At 55.3% G+C, this 19,580-nt stretch overlaps 6 protein-coding genes across 6 annotated transcripts; 2 read left to right on the top strand and 4 right to left on the bottom strand.

Annotated features, from left to right (window-relative positions):
- Nucleotides 1-616: 616 nt before the first annotated feature.
- Nucleotides 617-1,769, bottom strand: MYCGRDRAFT_66294 (uncharacterized protein; the record flags this gene model as incomplete). The annotated part of the gene is made up of 3 exons (XM_003856306.1): nt 617-1,155; nt 1,205-1,456; nt 1,513-1,769. The coding sequence occupies 3 exons, from the start codon at nt 1,767-1,769 to the stop codon at nt 678-680; spliced, it is 987 nt and encodes a 328-aa protein (XP_003856354.1).
- Nucleotides 1,770-6,934: 5,165 nt separating this feature from the next.
- On the top strand, nt 6,935-8,079 carry MYCGRDRAFT_89494 (uncharacterized protein; the record flags this gene model as incomplete). Its single annotated transcript, XM_003857270.1, has 2 exons — nt 6,935-6,985; nt 7,072-8,079. The coding sequence occupies 2 exons, from the start codon at nt 6,935-6,937 to the stop codon at nt 8,077-8,079; spliced, it is 1,059 nt and encodes a 352-aa protein (XP_003857318.1).
- Nucleotides 8,080-9,126: 1,047 nt separating this feature from the next.
- MYCGRDRAFT_107281 (uncharacterized protein) lies at nt 9,127-11,734 on the bottom strand (the record flags this gene model as incomplete). The annotated part of the gene is made up of 5 exons (XM_003856305.1): nt 9,127-9,557; nt 9,617-9,995; nt 10,056-10,159; nt 10,209-10,832; nt 10,925-11,734. Coding segments are annotated over 5 exons (2,346 nt in total), but the record flags the coding sequence as incomplete, so codon positions are not given.
- Nucleotides 11,735-12,464: 730 nt separating this feature from the next.
- Nucleotides 12,465-15,396, bottom strand: MYCGRDRAFT_89492 (uncharacterized protein; the record flags this gene model as incomplete). Its single annotated transcript, XM_003856304.1, has 3 exons — nt 12,465-14,450; nt 15,084-15,131; nt 15,382-15,396. 3 exons carry the CDS (start codon nt 15,394-15,396, stop codon nt 12,465-12,467), a joined length of 2,049 nt encoding a protein of 682 aa, XP_003856352.1.
- A 259-nt stretch (nt 15,397-15,655) lies between these two features.
- On the top strand, nt 15,656-17,808 carry MgKAR2 (immunoglobulin heavy chain-binding protein, KAR2; the record flags this gene model as incomplete). Its single annotated transcript, XM_003857271.1, has 4 exons — nt 15,656-15,758; nt 15,820-16,129; nt 16,183-17,005; nt 17,065-17,808. The coding sequence occupies 4 exons, from the start codon at nt 15,656-15,658 to the stop codon at nt 17,806-17,808; spliced, it is 1,980 nt and encodes a 659-aa protein (XP_003857319.1).
- A 549-nt stretch (nt 17,809-18,357) lies between these two features.
- On the bottom strand, nt 18,358-19,168 carry MYCGRDRAFT_89490 (uncharacterized protein; the record flags this gene model as incomplete). Its single annotated transcript, XM_003856303.1, has 2 exons — nt 18,358-18,954; nt 19,058-19,168. The coding sequence occupies 2 exons, from the start codon at nt 19,166-19,168 to the stop codon at nt 18,358-18,360; spliced, it is 708 nt and encodes a 235-aa protein (XP_003856351.1).
- Between the last annotated feature and the right edge of the window lie 412 nt (nt 19,169-19,580).

Below are 19,580 nucleotides of genomic sequence, written 5' to 3'. Positions count from 1 at the left end.
TCAGACGGTCTGGACAACGACATCCTCAGGTGATCGAATTTTCGACACAACGTATCGATTGCTGTGGTCTTGAAGATGGTTCTCGTATGTCGTGGAGGTCGTATCTGTGTTGTGACGGTCAGTGGAGTCTTCTTTGTGGCTTCGACTGTAGCGGACGGCTGCGTCGACGCAGCTGGAGTGCTGCATTTCGCTAGCACGACACGAGAGCCTTCTGGACATTGTATACGGAGAGACGACCAAGTGCAACGCTGCCATGAGGAAGATTGTCGGTGGTGCATAGCTTGATGTTATGGCATGGTCAGACACGTTGCTTGAAAGCCGACTCGACGAGCCTCGAGGGCTGCACGAACACACAGCGACAACGAAGACGACGAGCTTATCAGCATCAGACATGTCACAGGAAGAGGACCAGAGACGAATGAGACGAGAGAATGTCAAATGAGTTCATTTGACTGCGTATCTGAGCGCACGTTGCCCGTTGGCAGTGCATGCTTGCTCTCTGTTGCGGTCGCGTTCACCGACAAGGTATCGCGCCGACAGGACATAACGGGAACCCCTCCTCTGAACGCCGTTCCGTGTGTCCGATGCTTCCCAAACGCCCGCTAAGATGCCACATCCCTTGATGCATGAGACAGAGGAAAGGTCGTGAGTGTGATGTGTGAAGACTGGTGGATGGTTTACCAAACGGTATATCCGCCGTCGATGATCGAGTCGCTGCCCGTCATGTATGCGGAGGCGTCCGAGGCGAGGTAAACTGCCAAGCCGTTGAGGTCAGACACCGCTCCGAGGCGCTTTTGGGGAGTCTGGGCGACCCAGATCTTCTTTTGTGCATCGAGCGCGGGAACGCGGTTGAGGGCTGTATCCATGTATCCAGGGCTGATGGTGTTGACGCGAATGGCATGCGGGGCCCACTCAGCCGCGAGGCACTTGGTGAGCATGATGACGGCGGCCTTGGATGCATTGTACGCGCACTGGGGCTGGGGGTAGTTGACAATCGTGCCCGACATCGACGCGATGTTGACGATGGATCCGCCCTCTCCTCCCTTGATCATCTCGCGTGCCACGGCCTGGTTGAGCACGAAGCAGCCGATGAGGTTGACATCGATCGTCTTGCGGAATGCCTGGCCGTCGTAGAGCTCGGCGGGAATGTTCGACCTGCTTGATGTCAATTGATGGCCAATGATGAAGATGAAGGAAGACGTACTCCGCGATGCCAGCCGAGTTGACCAGCACGTTGATGCCGCCGAAAGTCTGAGCGACCTGGGTGACAGCGGCCTGGATGTCTTCATCGTTGCGGAGATCCACCTTGACGAAGATCACCTTCACGCCGGTCTGGTCCTGGAGATCTTGCGCGGCCTTGACTCCAGCCTCCTCGTTGACATCGATGAGTGCGATGTTGTCGACTCCAGCCTCAGCCAGAGCCTGCGCCATGTTCAGGCCGAGTCCACGAGCACCACTGCAAAAGAGTTAGTCATGTGAAGGGAGGTGATGGACATATGATGAGCAACATACCCGGAGACGATCGCAGTCTTGCCGGCGAGGGTGAAGTTCTTGATGGTAGTGGGCAGAGCCTCACGGACCTTGGCCTGCAGACCAGAGGCGATGTACGGTACATCAGCTGCGACGATCGGAGCGGCGGCGCCGACATCGACTTCCACGTTCTCCTGGACACGCTTGCCGTCCTCGAAGTGCGTCACCTTAATGTTAGGATTGGTGATTGACTGCGAGTGCTGGAGCTTGCTCGAAGCAGTGGTGGAGATGGCGCGCATCATCTGAGGAGCGCTGCCGCGAACGATGTGGGTTGGGAAGCTGCGAAGAGCCGTGACGGCGACGCGGCGAGGGATCATCATGAGGGACATGATGGCGCTGATGATTGAGTGAGTTGAAGGAGCGTGTGTAGGTCTTGTTGATGAAGGTCTTGATGATTGATGGTTGTGTTGGATGGTAGATGAGAAAGTCGAGGTTGTGGTCGAAGAGATGGTTTGGAAAAGCTCGAGGAATTGTTTTGTAGACTTGAGTGCGGGCTTGGCCGCTGTCACGGGGCTTCCGCGTTTGCAGCTGATTGAGGCAAGAACGAAAGGTGGTCTCCAGGTGAGCGGGGGAGGTGTGTACTGAGGCAGCGCAACGACCTGGCAACGGGGGAAACGCAAGAACTGGGGAGAAAGTGGTGGATGGTGTCGAGGAGGAGGTCACAATTATAGTTATACCTCCAGGGAGGCGCTTCTGCTAGCAGGTAGCGGCCATTGGCACCGAGGATGTGCTGACGCTAAATGTGTTGCTCGCATGGTGGTGTTCTCGGAACGACCGTTGACCCTCGTCTTAGATGAGCGGACGAGGGTGTGCCGACCGGCATGTGGAAACCGCTCCTGGATCTCCGCCACACTATTCATAGCCCCATGCTCCTCGTTGATATCAAGGTGGATTCCGCAGCCCCTGTAGAAGAAACTGCAAAGATTTCTCTCACAGTCGTGCGGCGAGATCTCTGGATGTGGACCCACGTTTGATATGCCCTAGTCGTAAGGAGTCCCTGGATTTCCAACGGGAAGATCTTCTGGACCAACCCTAATCGCAACAAGCATTCCACGGGACTTGATAGCCCTATGAGGTATGGTTCGTACCTTGCATTTGCCTGCATTTGCCTGCGAAGGAAGGACATGTGCGTGGCTACGCGGCATCTAGCCCTGTCGGCTCGTTTTTCGCAGATTTGAGCCTGCCGGTACGCACACTCGATCCATTCGTCTCTCCTCACCGCCCAGGAGGCGTTCGACACGGCAGTGAATCGTATGGAGTGATGGCAACGGTTCGAATGCTCATTCACAATGCTGACTGACTTTCAAGCCGGCGACGTGGGCTTTAGGCTGACACTCTGGTCGTGACTCGCACAGCGTCCGAATTACTCCCCATGTCGATACACCCATGCAAGCTCAGCCTGCACTGATCGCCCCGAGCGCTTGAGAGATGGACTAGCATTGCTCGGATGCGGCGGCAATCTTTCCGGGACTGTCATGCCTGTCACTGCTGGCATCCTTGAAATTGAATCTGCTCGGCGATACGGAAACGAGCCAGCTTTGAGATGAGAAGGAGAACAATGCCAGGACATAGTCAGCTCGAGTGTCTGCGTCGCAGACAGGAGTCAGGACAGTGAGGCCACTTTCGGTGAGCTCTTGGCAGAGACCTTCGCGAAACCTGGCGAAACGAGAACGAGACAAAATCAGAGACCCAGCGTTGTGCCGCTCGACTTCGACAATACGCCGGCTCCCACGTCATTCATCTGGCAGCCGTCGCTCGGCCGTATCAGCTTGCCGGAGCAGCAGGCAGTGACTCGAGTCTAGTCGAAGAGACAGAGTCCGTCTGTACAGAAAGAGATATATTGCCAGGCGTCCAGGAAAGCAATTGTGAGGGCCAACAAATCACGAGACAGTGATGTCTGCAACAGTCGGAAGCCGGCGCAAATCGCCGTACAAGAGTCTGATTTCTCATAACTCGCCGATGCAGTCAAGAAGAACATACGGAGCAGTCGTGCAAGCATACCTCCGGCCATTGCTGCGACCCAGCATGGATGCCATGGGATGCGGTCAAGGCACCGTAGTGCTGCATACGGCCTGTGCAGGTCGTCTGTCATGGCGTGCAGCCGTTCCGAGTTCCATGGTGCAGCAAGTCAGGCAAGCCAGTCGTCCAGGAGTCCGGACTCACTGCAAGCTTTCACCCGATCATCAAGTCCAGCCGTTGCTCCGGGTAGAACAGATGCTCGTACTCGAGATGTTCGCAATCAGCATGCGGAGAACCTGTTCAGCAGCATTTCTCGGGCTATGACCGTAGAAGCAAGAGCCAGTCCGAAGGCCTCACTGGGCCACTCGATCAGCTGCAGCAACGTGCGATGTGTATAGAGGGCAAGGACGTAATCACGTATGCTGATGAGGCTGAGTCGATTCATCGTCTCCCCCGGCTCTCTTGCAGCAGCTCCCTTCTCCTGGTCTGATCTGAATTTAAAGGAGTGCATCTGGAAACTCTGCAGTCCTCCGGCCAGCAGCACTGTCAGTCATGCCAAAGAGGAGTCTGAGCCAGTCCGAAGGCCTCACCGGGCGTTGAACGGGTAGTAGCAACGGGCCACGGCCACAATGGTCAGCAAGACAAGGGAAAGCCCCAGCCTCTTCGTCTATTGCGGTTTTCCTCTTGGCTATATTTGGTCTCCGGAGAAGGCGCCGAGGCCTTCATGGTTCTGGCATTCTTTCCGGGTCCGCTGGCGAAGAGGAGCAATATCAAGGAGGGCCTGCTCTCGTCTTCATGGATCTGGTGGCCGAGCTACGAGAAGATCGTCTCTGGACTTGTTTGCCGGCGAGAGTTGTGGGCTGGATATGATGCGAGGGTTCTCTCTATTCTCCCGTCTAAGTGTACCATGCTGGAGCCCGGAGAGGATCAGATCCGCTTTCTGCTGATCGACGAGAGCGGCTGCCGAACGCGGTGCCGGGCTCTGCTCTGCCTAGAAGCTGTGCGTTGGCCAAGGCTCGAAAAGAATGTGTCGATTTTATGCTCGCTGGAGAGTAGCAGGTCAATGGTGCCCGGCTCTGCTTGTCGAAGCTGTGCGTTGGCGAGGTCGTGAGAAGATCATGTCGGCTTTCTGCTCGCTGGAGAGAGTGGCAGGCCGGATGTTGAGCCCAGCTCTGCTATGACTCGAGAACGTCCATTCGCTGAAGCCGTGGAAGGATCACGTCTGCTCTCTGCTCGTTGGCCAGAGCGGTCGGTCGACTGTGATACATGTCATGGTGCTGGCTTGCATTGGATCGTGCTTGGCTGCAAGGCAAACATCCCCAATATTGCAGAAGGCGACAGCGAGTTTGTCAAACTCCTTGAGGGCTCACCGTCGCTGGCGGGCAAAACAGCAGCTGAAGTCAAGCTAAGCGTTACCGACATTGTGCGACCCCTGTCCGTATCGGGCGTTCTTCTGTCGGGCTGCTGCCGTTGTGCTTGCCGTTTTCGGTCGCTGTACTTTGTGTGGCGAGCGGAGGGGGCGGCGATGTGCCTGAGGACGATCATCGGCTTGCGGAGCTTGAGACAGGCACCAGCCTGGGGACGACCACAATACTCTCTGCAACTCCATCGGGAGCCAGAGCGGTATCACGACCACCAGTAGCGATGGCAGCATCTGCAACAGCGCCTTCCGACCGACCTCACTACCGACCGCCGACCGTGTGCGGAGAATGTCCTTCGCAAGGACGACCCACCATCCACGAGCATCGCGAGCTCCACGAGCGCCAGCAGGCCCATGATTTGTTGACGGAAGAGGGCGAGTGTTTGTCTGGGAATGCTTGAAACGAGTGGGTGGGCAGGAGCGATACACACCAATGTGGCATGATCATTACCATCTGCATCTGCTCTCGTGCACATCCGTGGCATCCGCGACTCTCAGCAGAAGAGCCACGACTCGCTCATATTCCGTGCGTCACTGCTGTGGAAGAGAGTGGATGACCACAGCAGGAGAGCGAGGTGCACAGACGAGATCCGTCTCGAGGTGGATGGAAGAGGCACATCACGATGATCAGCCGAGCGGAATACACAATGGTATGATAGATGGGAACAGATACAGTGCGAGGAGAGGAAGACATATGCCGCAAGCAGGATCACACGCACGATATCGAGAGCTGACACCCATATCACGCGGACATCTTCTCTACAGCAAGGCAGGACGATAATATCAGCAGACCAGGACTCTCATGCCTCGAGCTCGGCAGGCATGCGGCGGCCTGACAGCGAGCGTACACCACGTACGAGATTGCCCGCAGGAAACAGCGGGTAAGAAGGTATCTGCACGCAGTTCTTTGGCGGACGACTTATTGACAGTGCTCTGCTATCTACTATGGACTGCCGAGCATTTTCCTGCATCGGCTGACAAGACAGACTCCTCATCAGCGATAGATGGGCCTACTCAGCGTCAACGCATTCCGAGCGAGATCCGCGGTCTGAGACACTTTCGAGTGCTATCTGGCAAGTTCTCGTTGCAGCAAACACGATGTGCCTCATCTGAATCTAGATCTTCCCAGCGAAGCGATCACAACACTGCGGCCTGCCATCAGACCGAAGTGCTCGGCACACGGTGCGTCCAGCCATTCATGGTGTGCCGTACTGCGACTATTCTCAGGCACGCCCAGAAGGCGTGGAAGCTTGCGACCTCTCATGGGTGATACCAACCTCAGCGCGTCAGACAGCGAATTTTTCGCTTCGTCTTGCTCAGTGTAAGACACTCTGCAAGACCCAACATACAATGTAAGACAGGCAGCGTGAAGGAGACATCTTCGAGGTTCAAGAGTCTTCAAGGTCTCACGTACTGTGCCGCTCGACGACCTGATGCTTCAAGAATACCGGCAATCAGATGAGTCGATGGTTCGCGGCCATCACAGCGCTAGAGAAGGTATTCCCAGATCGTTTTCATATTCTCTTCGTTCATAAATACTCCCATCACATCTTGCATTCACAGCATCTCTTTACTTTACTCAGCTATATGCAAAAGCCACAGTTTCTTTCCATTCTTGTTTCCATAGCCCGCACGAGCACATCTAGCTGTACCAGTCTGGATGCTTCAGCCATCGCCGAGCGAAATTCATTCACCTTCATCGCCAAGACAAGTGCGATTTTCACGTCACCAACGAGATTAAGCGACAATCGGAGCAAACGGCCGGTCATTCTCGAAATCGTCTTCAGCTTCATCAACTTTGATCATCCACCTTTCCAACGCCATTCCACCCCCGAGCATCGACATTGCGCCACTGCCCCCTGATACCGCCAGGCACCCGCACCACTATCGCTGCATTCAATAGCGCATTCACACCCACGGCATCTCACCCATCAGACTTCCGCTGCGCTCAGAAACCTACCACAATCAAACTCTTACCATCTTTCCCTTCTGCACCCTCAACAACGAACGCGCAAGCTTCTCATCATGGACTTCATCATCTTCGTCCTGACCCTGCTCGTCCTGTACAATTGGGAGGTGTGTATATCCGCACAGACCGCTCAGCACTTCCTGCCACCCCAACGCTCGCTTCCACCTGATGGAAGCATACTAACCCGCAACAGCGCCTACAGGCATGCTTCGCCAGAGTCTACCTGGCCTGGCAATTCCTCTTCCGTGCGCTGAGCATCCTGATCGCTTGGTCAATGCCGATGCTGCAATTGCTCGGCACGGCCATGGAAGACGACGGCGATGAAGGCGACGACAGCGCCCGCACACATGTCTTCGAGACCGAAGCAAACACCTTCACCAGCAAGCCTACCCATGCAACCGACCGTAGCAACGCACCGATTCGTAGCGCACTCCCGCCGCTCACCAAGGCGGAGATGGAAGCTCTCGATCGTGTCTATGGAGTGCGGGCACTACGAAGAGCAAAACAGCACGCCGCGAGGTGCAAGAGGCTTGCCGCTGAGCAAGAAGCCATGCGCCGCGCAGCCACCTTCGAGAGCCTCTGTTGGTCGGCTCACGAGTGGGAGGTCTTCGACACCAGGATGGCGTTGCTCTCCCAGCTGCAAGAGACGGCTTCACGTCGCGAAGAAGAAGCGCGCCAAGAGGCTGACGATGAGAAGAAAGCCACGGCAGCTATCGTGACTGTGCTCCACCAGGCATGCGAAGACGATACTGCCGCCGCTACTCCTAAAGCTTCTCCCTCAACCACACCGATCACGCCGCCCGAATCGCCAACAGCAGTGCCAACGGCAGCGATCTCCTCGAGCCTCATCACCCAATCTCCGCCCGTTGCTGCCGCGCTGATCACACTCCCACCATCCCCGCCTACCACGCCAGTCTCGAGCCCACCAGCCACGCCTCTAAGCAAACGCAAGCGTTCCTCGCTGGGCGAGTACGATTTCGAAGCCTCTCGTATGCCCGGCAAGTGGGTCAAGACAGACTTGGGTCACGTGAAGCAGAAGGTGCTCAATCTGTCCTTGGAGTGTAACGATGGCGAACGGCTGTGGGTCGGTGGCGAGCTGATGGAATGGTCGTTCAGTCCACGAATGAGCAGCACGTCGGGGCCTCCGTACCACCCTGCATTGCAAGTGGACGACAGCTGCATGGATGTCTCGTGGGTCTGAGAGCGTCCGCTTGGACGTCAGGATGGCATATTCCTGGTCACCGTGGAATTCGAAGGAAACGCAGGCAAGATCTCACACGCATGCGCTTTCGCAGCGATGAGGAGACTTGTTTGCTGAGGTGGAAAACAAGTCTACAGCTGCCAAAATCCAAGGCATGGAGCAAGTGCAGGTCTGGAGGAGGAGATGAAGCGATCAGAATGCAAGCTGGCCAAGACAGGTGCCGCTGCAAATGATGACGCTCATCAATCGACATGGAGTACTTGGGTCAGATTGAGAAGGTTCGGCGTGGAGATCAAACAGCCGGCAGATCGAAATGCTGCACTGTTGTCTCCTGCTCGTCATGGCAGTTGAGGGTGGAATGGAAGGAGTAGATTGAAGGGCTCTGGGATGAACGCAAGACGTTGGAAGTGTCGGACGCCGCGTGAACGTGCGGCCGCTGGAACGAGCCATCAAGGACGATGGTCTGCCAAAGAAGGTCGCATGGCACTCCATGACTGCGCAAGAGCCGAAACGTTGCTCAGATTGGCGTGTTTGGAAAGCGTTGCAGTGTCGTTCAGACTCGATTGAGAGACCAAGTATGTACACTTGGATAAGTTGCTCCAACAATCTGTGCTCCAGGCCAACATTTCTCCAATCCCATTGCAATTTCTACTGCTATCCTTCACCCTCCATTACGACAGATCGTACAAGGACCTCAACCTGCACGACGAGTGGTTATCGCCGCTCCTCGTCGGCTGCGGAAGAAGGGCACTTGAGGTCTGTCTTCCATGCCTGGCATGGTGTGACGAGCGGGTCGCCGCATGGCTCGATCATGAATCGCAGACCTTGCCACGACTTCTAAACGTTGATCAGTGGCATCGCAGCCAAGGCGCAGGTGGGCGCCTTGCTTGTCCAGCAGAGATTGCACATTGTGCCGCGCCCCTCGCTTGCCACTCCGCTCCGTTTGAGATCGCATGGCTTGCGATGGCATCAACAGCCTCGCCCGTGATGTTCAAATTATCGGAGGACAAATTTTTGACATATCACTCTCGATCAAATCCTCAGAATGGCCCGCCCTGTTGATCAAAGTTCGTCGACCCCATGGCCCAATTTAGGTCACCCATATCAGTCACGTCCGCAGGAAGATCATTCCACGGCTCAAGACCCGTCAGACCGCCATTGAAAGCGCTCATATCGCCCATAAATTGCAACGAGTCCATTTCCAGGTTCATGGAGTCCATGGAGTGCGCGTAAATGTCGTCGTTGGTGTTGGTGTTCAAAGCTATGTTATGATCGTTGGCCGTGTTCTGCGGGTGCGGCTGGTTCATTTGTGGCCCAAGGAATTGGGGAAAGTTTGCTTGCGGGATGTTGACATTAGCGGACATTGGAGCAATGTGGTCTGGTTTGTGTTGTCGTGGAATCGGTCGGTCGGCCTGAGGCTCGGTCTGCTGGGGTTCGGAATCTTCTGGACTGCTCATCATCTCTTCGACACGAGGGCCCTGCAAGAAGAGTCAGTCGCTGTTGGTCTCGAGATGTTCGCTTTGCTTATTGAACATACCTCCAGCTTGATGACCGCGAGCCGCTCATACTCCTCATCTGTGTCCATCGTTTCTGCTTTGGCGCTCGAGGCCATCTCCTCCATCTCGATCTTTAAGTTGCGACTCATCCCCAAAGGATCAATACACCATTGTTGCAGCATAGATAGTAGAGCAAGCACAAGCATGGGAGAGCGAGTTCGGTGCTTGTCTAGGACGCCTCGTACTCGGGAGATTATGCGGTCCATATAGTGTTCGACTTTGAGAGTTGTGCGGTCCAGAACCGAGCCGATACGGCCATGAGGTTGTACGGCTGAGAGGCATAGTTTGGCGAGGACGAACGGAGACCCCGTTGTCCGGACGTAATCGAAGCCGGTGAGAGATTTAAGACTGTCGTCATCCCTTTCAGTAGCAAAGGAGGTTAATACCGGACCGATAGAAGGGTCATGTAAAGTCACTCACATAGACACAAATATGTCAATGGCCGCGTGGGCGCTTGATATGCATTCTGCAATGCCTTCAGCCAGCACTTGCGTGGGTATGTCATCTACGTCTTGTGAATCGAACTGCGAGGGTCAGTCGCGGTCAAGGTTGCGAGCAGGAGGAAAGGCATACCGGCTGCACGAGACCCATCTGATATGGAGCTCTAAAGTCGTCGGGAGAATGTTCGATGTGCAGCACCAGCTCAAACAGGCAAAGTCGTATGTTGTAGTACATCAGGAAGAGCGCCTCACTGCCTCTAGGAAGCTCCGGAACATTGGCACGCCAGTCCGAGAGCTCTCTTGCGAAACCTTTCACCATGATTTGTGTGCGGACGTCGGTAATGCTTTCAATGCCACCGTCCTCGTACCCTAGAGCAGTACTGATAGCTTCACACAGTATGCTCAGACGAGCCCAAGCCACCAGAAGGGGATCCGTGGGGAGCTCAGGGTACTTGTCGAGCAGGTCCACGCATTCTCGGATGTAGTTCGTGGTTCTCAGTATCATCGGCCGCCTCATGGTGAAGCAGATGCAAGTACAACTGATGTGGCAGGCGAGCAGTGTTCTTCTGCTTTCGAAGCTGGCCACATCCCAGCTGGCAGACATTTGCCGAGGAGATGCGTCGGGGTTTTGATCAGAAGGGGCTCGAGGCGAGATGTCTGGACGTATTTTTCGAATTCGGTATCTTGAAGATCGTGATCCTATGCCAATCTCCATGGCCATGGCAGCCGCCATGTGCATGTATTCGTAGTATTTGAGCTGCAGCAATTCATCAGTCGATAGCACAGTGGATATTACACTTGACGCTCTGTGATTCAGCCAGCCCGTCTATAGGGTGGGATTGTACGTACATGGCCATACTTGGTGGGAGGGTTGTACCAAGTCGAACTGATCAACAGTGCTTGGACGAGGTCCAAGCTCTTCTCCGACTGCACGATGTTACGAGTGGCGTATTGCTGCAGCAGTTCTTTATCGAGAGTGGTTGACAAGTCCGAATCGTCTCTGTACGCAGCAGCGGCGATGACGGCCAGGAACAAGGTCGGAGCCTTTTCGCGTAGTCGCTCTGCCGTCATGTCGGGATGAAGGGAAACGATGGGGTATCGCGGGGAGAGATGAGTTCGGTAGCACTCGACGAGAAGTCGTGCGGTGGCCATTGAAACGATGCCTTTGCCAACGACATCTTGGGAATCATCAAAACCCTGAGCGTCGGATACTTTAGACCAGCTGGACATGAGCTGTCGCTGTACCGCAGGAACCGGAGCGGGAGCTGGAATCGATTGAGCTTGTATCCTCGTCGTATCCTGCCCTAGACTCGAAGCATGTGGCAGGCTATCCTTATACCACAAGTTCGGTGGATTCGCCGTCGTCGCGGTCGTCGCCGCCAGGTTCGGTGGGCTCGCAGGCTTTGTGGCTTCTTCCTCCTTCTGCTTCAACGCAGCTCTCATGGCTCGCATCTCTTTCTCCAGTTCCGCGACTCTCGTATCCGTCCGGACCCTCTGCTTCCGCCTCTGCACCGGCGTGAACACGCACTCTCTCCTCGCCCGCACACATCGCTGGCAGGCGGCAGGGTTGTGCTCGTCCGGGATGCAGCGCACTTTGTGGGATCGACAGCTTGCACAGGAACGGTGTGAGGGTATCTCTGATGCTGTGGAGGAGGACATCTTGTTGGCATATAGGATCTCCACGCGCCGGAGAGGAAAGAATGTTGAGGAGCAAGGCTGGACATAGCCCTCCCGCGTTAAAGGAAAAGGTAGACACAGACCTACCTGCGCTGCCTGCTTTGATCGCACAGGTAGTTCTATTCTAGCCTGAATGTTGATTCGCGTTAGTCCTCCACGGTTCCCGGTCGAGTCCAAGGGACCCTGAGCTGCCAATGGCGTGAGTATTACCTTAGGTAAGCAGTTTACTCTCTTATAGACGGCAGTTGAGAACGAAGACCATGCTCTGCCGGCGTGGTGTCTCAGCACTAACCATCTATAAGCGTGCAATTGGCTCGGAATACGAATGGCTGTGCTGAAATAGCATGGCAGAGCAAGTACAACGAGAGCCATGTAACCATTTGAGTTTGAGTCCATTCAGTTCGTTTCATACCACGCAAATCGACATGGGTATCATGCAATCAAAACGCCTGCTTCTTGTCCTGCGTCCATGACGAGCTCTCTCTTCAATCGAGAGTGTCTGCAGATGACCAGCTTCCCATTAATTACCACAGTTCCTTCGCATCGATGCCATCCGCAATCGATTCCTTGCCTCTCTTCGGGCCATAGCCTCTCCCTTATCCCTTCGTCCGTGATCGGTACGACAATCCGTCCATTGGCACAGCCCTATCCTATCGTCACAGCCGTGATCGATTTCCACTTCCTCCACCCCACGAAAGCAGTCATTCTTGGCTCAAAGGTGGTTCTCCGGTGTGAGGTTCTCGATCTCCAGCACGACTGCCAATGCCTGGCCGAGGTAGCTGTTGCTCCATTTGGAGTCTTGGCAAAGGGCGGACATTTCACTCTTCATGTTGATCCATGCAGATTGACCGATCCCTGCGCCCTTCAGACGAAATGCGTGCGTGATCTCACTCTTCCATGTACCGTCGGGCTTCTTGGCGGTCATGATGTAGTCCCGCACCCATCCCAAATGCACACGGAGTTCGACGCAAGCATTTTCCAGGTCATTGACCGTACCTTCTGGGTTGTTCCGGGAAAGTCCGGCGAAGTTCCGGATACATTCCAGCAATTCTTTCGCCTTCTCCCGCTGGAGCTTGATTGTGACTTGATCCAGGATGGGGTTGTGCGTCGCGAATGTGCGAGCGATCGGGGCTCGCTCCTCAGCCGCCCGCGCCGATTCTGCCTGGCTGGCAACCGGCACATCGCCGAAAGCAAACTTCGGTTGCGAGGAGGCTGGTGGTGCCAGTGACTCGACCACGCTCGCCGGCTCTGATGGCACATGAACAGTTGCCGCCGCATGGTCCGGCACCATGACCATGGAAGCAACGCAGGCCGGAAGGCCGAAAGGGTTCTTCTTGGGCGCCGTGTCGATGGATTGAGTGGCCTGGAAAGGCTCACTCGACTCGGCGAACATACCCTGCTCTGTCGACGTGGAAGGCGCTGCGATGTCCTGGTACCGCTTGAAGTGCGCTGAAGAAAAGAAAGAAGAAGGCGCCTCCGATACTGAGCGGCGCACCGATTCTGGCGCATTGTTGTCGGATTGAATGGCCTGGTAAGGCTCATTCGGCGAGGAGAAGAGAGCGGAGGGCGAGTAGACGGAGCCGGAGGTGATGTCGATCAGCATTGGCTCGTAGCCAAGAGGCTGTGTGAGCCAAAGCCCATCGTCCCGTCGTCCGACCAAGCCGCGCTGGAGATGTGGAGCGAGTGCGCGCAATTGGCGCATCTCGACGTCGTCGCGGGAGAGAGGGCCTTGCGCCTCGAGTGCTCTCAATCTCTCGGAGAAAGTCTCTGCGGTCATGGCATTGGCCTTGGCTTTGCGGGCGGCGGCAGCGGTGAGCGAGGCTTTCGCGGCGTCGCGAGCGTGGTCGAGCAAATCCTTCTTCTCACGCGCAAGGCGTTTCGACTCGGCGAGTTGTGTGGCCTCGACTTCGCGGGCCTCGCGGTCGGCGCGCGACTTGATGGCAGCGTCCACCTCCGCCTGCGATAATTCACGGCATGGCGAGATAGCTCTCTTTGGTGGCTCGATGTAGGTGGGGTCGTTCCAGTAAGGCACGAACTTCTTCGGAGTGTAGGGGCGAGTGAAGTAGTCGTTTGACTCGTCGGCGCATGTAGGTTTGGTGCTGCTGCTGTGGCGGTCGCAGGCGAGGTGGTCGTTGGTTGGAGTGGGATCGGCGCAAGAGAAGAGATTTTCGAACCATCGGTCGTAGGCGGCGATGATGTAGAGAGTGGCGGACATGATTAATACTAAAGCGACGGCGGAGAGCGCGCAGTAGATGACCAAATCTGCGCCCATGTTGGCCATGATGAAGATGCCGGCGAAGGCCAGGAGCACGCAGCGCGCGATCCAGTGTGACTCCATCTTGATGGTGGTGGTGAAGTGGACTTCGAATGTTTGTCTGTGGTGTGTGTATGGATGTGCCGGTCTCAGCAAGCTTCGTGTGTGTATTGGTGTGGGTGCGTATACGAAAGCTGGCGGTGATCGGTCGAGGTGGATGATAGAAAAAATCCGAAGGTGTGATGTGTTGGTGAACAAGAATCGGAGAGAAGAGCTTGCCTTGATGAAGTTTTGTTTGCGCACTTCCTTTTCCTTTTGATTGTCAAGTTTGTGCGGGTGATTCAGCCTGCTGCGACAATTCACCTGCGCTGTCTTGGCCATCCCGATCGGGAAGGAGTCGAAGTCTGCCTCAGACATCCATTGCCGCCAGAAATGGCCTATGGTCTAAGCGAGACGTAGAGCTTGGCTTGCATTGTCGTACTGGTCGTATCGAGTCCCAGAGTGATGCTGCGCAGTCAACGCGCTGCACTATTGAGTAGCAATGCAAGCCTGGACTCGCAGCACTGCTCGCGTTGGACAACTCGTCCATCAGATTCTTGAAGGTCCCCATTGGCCGTTGGTGTCAATGCACTGCGTTTGCGACTCTGCCAGTCTCATAGAGTAGGCCATTGGAGAGGTGCCATCGAAGTCAGCATGCAACAGATGTAGGAGACCTGTGTCTTGAAGATTTGTGTCTAGGACATTCTTGCGTATCATAATTTCAAGCAGACATAGGAAATGAAAACGAGACATCCTTACATTGACGCAAAGCTGCCATCACAAGTACTTCACAATTGCAAGGCTTAACCCTCGTGGCAGAGCAATCACGTCTGATCGAAGTTGTACGTCTCGAGACAGTGGCATCGTATGTTTCTGGCCACGTTACAATGTGAACTATCAGCTGTGGTCGGCCTATCATTGAAACATCCAAGTGTCCATTGCGCACCTGAACATCCTGGACAGGCACCGCCTCGTGTAGTCGTATCCTAGCCAGACTGTAGTCGCATGATCGGTGATGCAGTCACGCATTGCACGTACAGAATGAATGACAATGATGGGCGACAGTGTGAACACGTAGCGGATGGACTACCACCAAAGAGGCAAGAGGCAGGCAGAAGGCGAAAGGAACATCCGTGGACATGTGAAGTCAGGGGCTCGTGGGTGAATGGTCAATTAATTGCGGCGAACATCTGCCGGCAGCGGAGGTCATGGTGCGGTGTGATTGGTCGATCCGCCTCGGAAAGTCTGAAGGGGTCCAATTATTCGCGGAGCGGAAAGGTGTTCTCAACTTATTGCTTGAGTGTCCTTTCGACTGGTGGGGAATCTTTAAACACACTTGTCGCTGCGACATCTTCCTTCTTCTTCTTCTTCTCCTCTTCGACATCTTCCCTCCTTCATCACTCTTTTCCTCAATTCATCCACCGACAGCAAGTGCTGCTGCTTTGGACCTCACGACACTCGAAGCCACATACACTTGAGCTCGAGGAACGACAACCCCTCTCCGACACATACACACAGCACCCGGCCTCTGGTGAAAGATGGCGAGGTTCTCACGCAACAAGGGCCGCTCGGCGCGGCCTGCGGTCTCCTCGTGGATGACCGCCCTCTACATGTGCGCCATCCTCCTGGCGCCAATGCTCTTCATGGGCATGATTCCCTCGGCACGCGCTCAGGACACTGAGGCGGCCAAGGACACTGGTGTCACTGGACCAGGTAAGCATTGCATCTTTCAGCCTCGTGTATGGCTGCAATCGGCTAACGAGACCCTCCACAGTCATCGGTATCGATCTCGGAACCACCTACTCTTGTGTCGGCATCATGAAGGGCGGACAAGTCGAAATTCTCGTCAACGATCAGGGTAACCGGATAACGCCATCTTGGGTGGCATGGAACGATGAGGAGCGTCTCGTTGGAGATGCGGCCAAGAACCAGTTCGCATCGAACCCACACCGGACAATCTTCGACATCAAGCGTCTCATTGGGCGCAAGTTCGATGACAAGGACGTTCAGAAGGACATGAAGCACTTCCCATTCAAGGTTGTCAACAAGGGCGGTCAACCCCGTGTCCGTGTTGAAGTTGCTGGGTAAGAACGTCGCGGATAACATCTTGCAATTTCTGAAGCTAACGGTTTTCCAGCGAAGACAAGACCTTCACCCCTGAGGAAGTCTCCGCCATGATTCTCGGAAAGATGAAGGAGGTCGCCGAGTCCTACCTCGGAGAGAAGGTCACCAACGCAGTCGTCACTGTTCCAGCCTACTTCAACGACGCTCAGCGTGCCGCCACTAAAGATGCCGGCGCGATCGCTGGTCTCAACGTTCTCCGTGTGGTCAACGAGCCCACCGCCGCCGCCTTGGCCTACGGCCTCGACAAGACCGACAAGGAACGCCAGATCATCGTCTACGATCTCGGTGGTGGTACTTTCGATGTCTCCGTCTTGACCGTCGACCAGGGTGTCTTCGAGGTTCAATCTACTGCCGGTGATACCCATCTTGGTGGTGAGGATTTCGACCAGCGTGTCGTGGACTACTTCGTCAAGAGCTACAACAAGAAGCACAGCACGGACATCACAAAGAACGCAAAGACCATGGGTAAGCTCAAGCGCGAGGTCGAGAAGGCCAAGCGTTCGCTTTCCAGCCAAATGAGCACCAAGATCGAAATCGAGGCCTTCCACGAGGGTGCCGATTTCTCCGAGACCCTGACCCGCGCCAAGTTCGAGGAGCTGAACAACGACCTCTTCAAGAAGACTCTCAAGCCAGTCGAGCAGGTGCTCAAGGATGCCAAGATCAAGAAGAGCGACATTGACGACATTGTCCTTGTCGGTGGTTCCACTCGCATTCCCAAGGTCCAGGCCATGTTGGAGGAGTACTTTGGCAAGAAGGCCAGTAAGGGTATCAACCCCGACGAGGCTGTTGCGTACGGTGCCGCCGTCCAAGGTGGTGTGTTGTCAGGCGAGGCCGCGGTAAGTCGCAGGCTTGGAGTAATGATGGATAATGTTCAAATACTGACAACCTTACCCAGGCTCAGGATGTCGTACTTATGGATGTCAACCCGCTTACTCTTGGAATCGAGACCACCGGCGGAGTCATGACCCACCTCATCAAGCGCGGCACTACCATCCCCACCAAGAAGAGCCAGATCTTCTCTACCGCCGCCGACAACCAGCCCACCGTTTTGATCCAGGTATTCGAAGGGGAACGATCTATGACGAAGGATAACAACCAGCTCGGCAAGTTCGAGCTTAACGGAATTCCTGCTGCTCCTCGCGGCCAGCCACAGATCGAGGTTACTTTCGAATTGGACGCCAACGGTATCCTGCGTGTGTCTGCGGGCGACAAGGGCACCGGCAAGAGCGAGTCTATTACCATCACCAACGACAAGGGCCGTCTCAGCGCCGAGGACATCGAGCGCATGGTTGAGGAGGCCGAGAAGTACGCCGATGAGGACAAGGCTACCCGCGCTCGCATCGAGTCACGCAACAGCCTGGAGAACTACGCCTTCAGCTTGAAGAACCAGGCCAACGATGAAGATGGTCTTGGTGGCAAGATCGATGAAGACGACAAGGAGACCCTTCTCGAGGCTGTCAAGGAGGCCGTCGACTGGCTCGAGGAGAACTCTCAGACCGCCACCGCCGAGGACTTTGACGAGCAGAGGCAGAAGCTTTCCGACGTCGCCTACCCAATCACCTCCAAGCTCTACCCAGAGTCTGGTGGTGCTGGAGGTATGCCCGATTACGATGAGCCATCTGGTCACGATGAGCTCTAGAGGATTGCTTGATGCATGGTTCTGACAGTTCTGATTGACAATGGCGTCGAAGGTAGATTTTCAGACAAGCCTGACATGGCTTTCAAAAGTGTGCCATATAAATGCATTGAATGATTGAAACAGTACCCTTTGAAAGTGTGGTCTCAGTGTCACAATTATCTCGCCGCTCTTGCTGCTGTTCACCATCACGTGAGGATCGCGTCGCCCTCATAGCACACCAGAGCGGTCACTGTCAAGTGTGCAAGCAATGAGTGACTTTGGCCACTTCGGTCCTTCCGCTCACAAATACAATGCACACTCCAAGCTACCTAGGTGCACCTTGTCTAGTCGAATATAATCGATGACAGGGAACGCATTGTGGATAGAATCTTTGCTGAATGTCACGGTCCGGATTCAAATGCCTCACTCCCTGACTCTCCGCCCAATACTCATCGCACCAGTTCCGCTCGGTCGGCTTGGAAGGTGCAGTAGGGGCGGAGGCACGAAGGTAGAGCATCACTTGTCGGCTGGATCGGCATCGCATTATTGGCGAACATGCTACGCCAGTCCCTAACACCGCCCTTCGAAGAATCTCTTCAACGACATGACCTTCCCATCACTCTTCAAGCCGACATCCCTCACCCGACCACTGCGATCGCAGTCACCCTCCCGCCTCCCCTCTCCAAGCTTCAGCTTCCTCGAAAACCTCCAAACCATCACCCCAACTCCACCTCCACTCTCCTTCCGCCTCGCTCCGATGCGCCTCACCTTCCGTTCCAACAACGCTCTCAACCCTTCCTTCAAATACTCCCTCTCCAGCCGCCTCTTCGGCTCGACCAACGCACCCGCCAATCCAGCGCCCCAAACAAACTCGCCCGATCTCCGATCCAAACGACAGCATTCCGGCGGTAAGATGTTCGCGGATACAAGATCGGAGAGCGCGGGCCGACGAATCAGAGAGCGGTTCAGACGAGCGCGGACGAGGGACCAGTGGAGGATGCGGGCGCGGTTGTGCACGGCGGTCAGGTAGATTGTGGAGGTGGGAGGTTGCAGGGTGGAGAGATGTGGGCGGAGAGGGTAGAGGGTTGAGACCAGGGCGTGGGAGTGTCGGAGGCGGTGAGTGTGGAGGACGGAGTCGAGGGAGAGGGTGCGGAGTTGGTGGGAGGTCTGGATGGGATTCGTATTAGTGATTATCTTATTTATGCGTGATGTTTCTCGTGAGAAGTCTTGTTCATTCGTAGTCGTGTTCATGTTTTGGAGCTTTACTTACTCGGGACGTGGCGAGTAGATCGGGTATGTCCAAGAAGGTGAGGATACGTAAGACCAGCTCTTCGGGCAGGTTCTTCAGCAAGATATTCCGAGATGATCGTAACAACGACATGCTGTTCTTCTTGTTATATTTGTCGACTGAGTTTCTGCGACGACGACGACGCCTTGGGTGTTGTATATTGTCTCACGTATCATGTGCCAGGTGCAGTCATCCAGCCGCTGATGCTCTCGTATTTCTCGTATTCCAGGCGGTCTTCATTCGCGCCCTTGGCATTTCCCAATCCGAGCACTTTGAAACATTCCCTCACCACGAACGCCGCGCCTTCACCAATGGCTCGACACTGCGAAACACAAATCGCCGCCGATCCGCGTGTACTCACCCAAGGCCGTGTAGCAGCTCTCTGATGCGGCTTTCTACAGCTATCGCGAGCGCCACCACGGAAGCGGCCGATCAGCTTATGTCCAGGTCGTCCAAATTACTCCGCTACGATGACATATCTGGACAAGGACCGCCTGCCGAGCTC

This window comes from Zymoseptoria tritici, chromosome 1, assembly GCF_000219625.1.
Source record: "Zymoseptoria tritici IPO323 chromosome 1, whole genome shotgun sequence".
Taxonomy (NCBI): domain Eukaryota; kingdom Fungi; phylum Ascomycota; class Dothideomycetes; order Mycosphaerellales; family Mycosphaerellaceae; genus Zymoseptoria; species Zymoseptoria tritici.
Note: the sequence above shows the minus strand (reverse complement) of the source record. Positions and strands in the feature narration are given on the sequence as shown.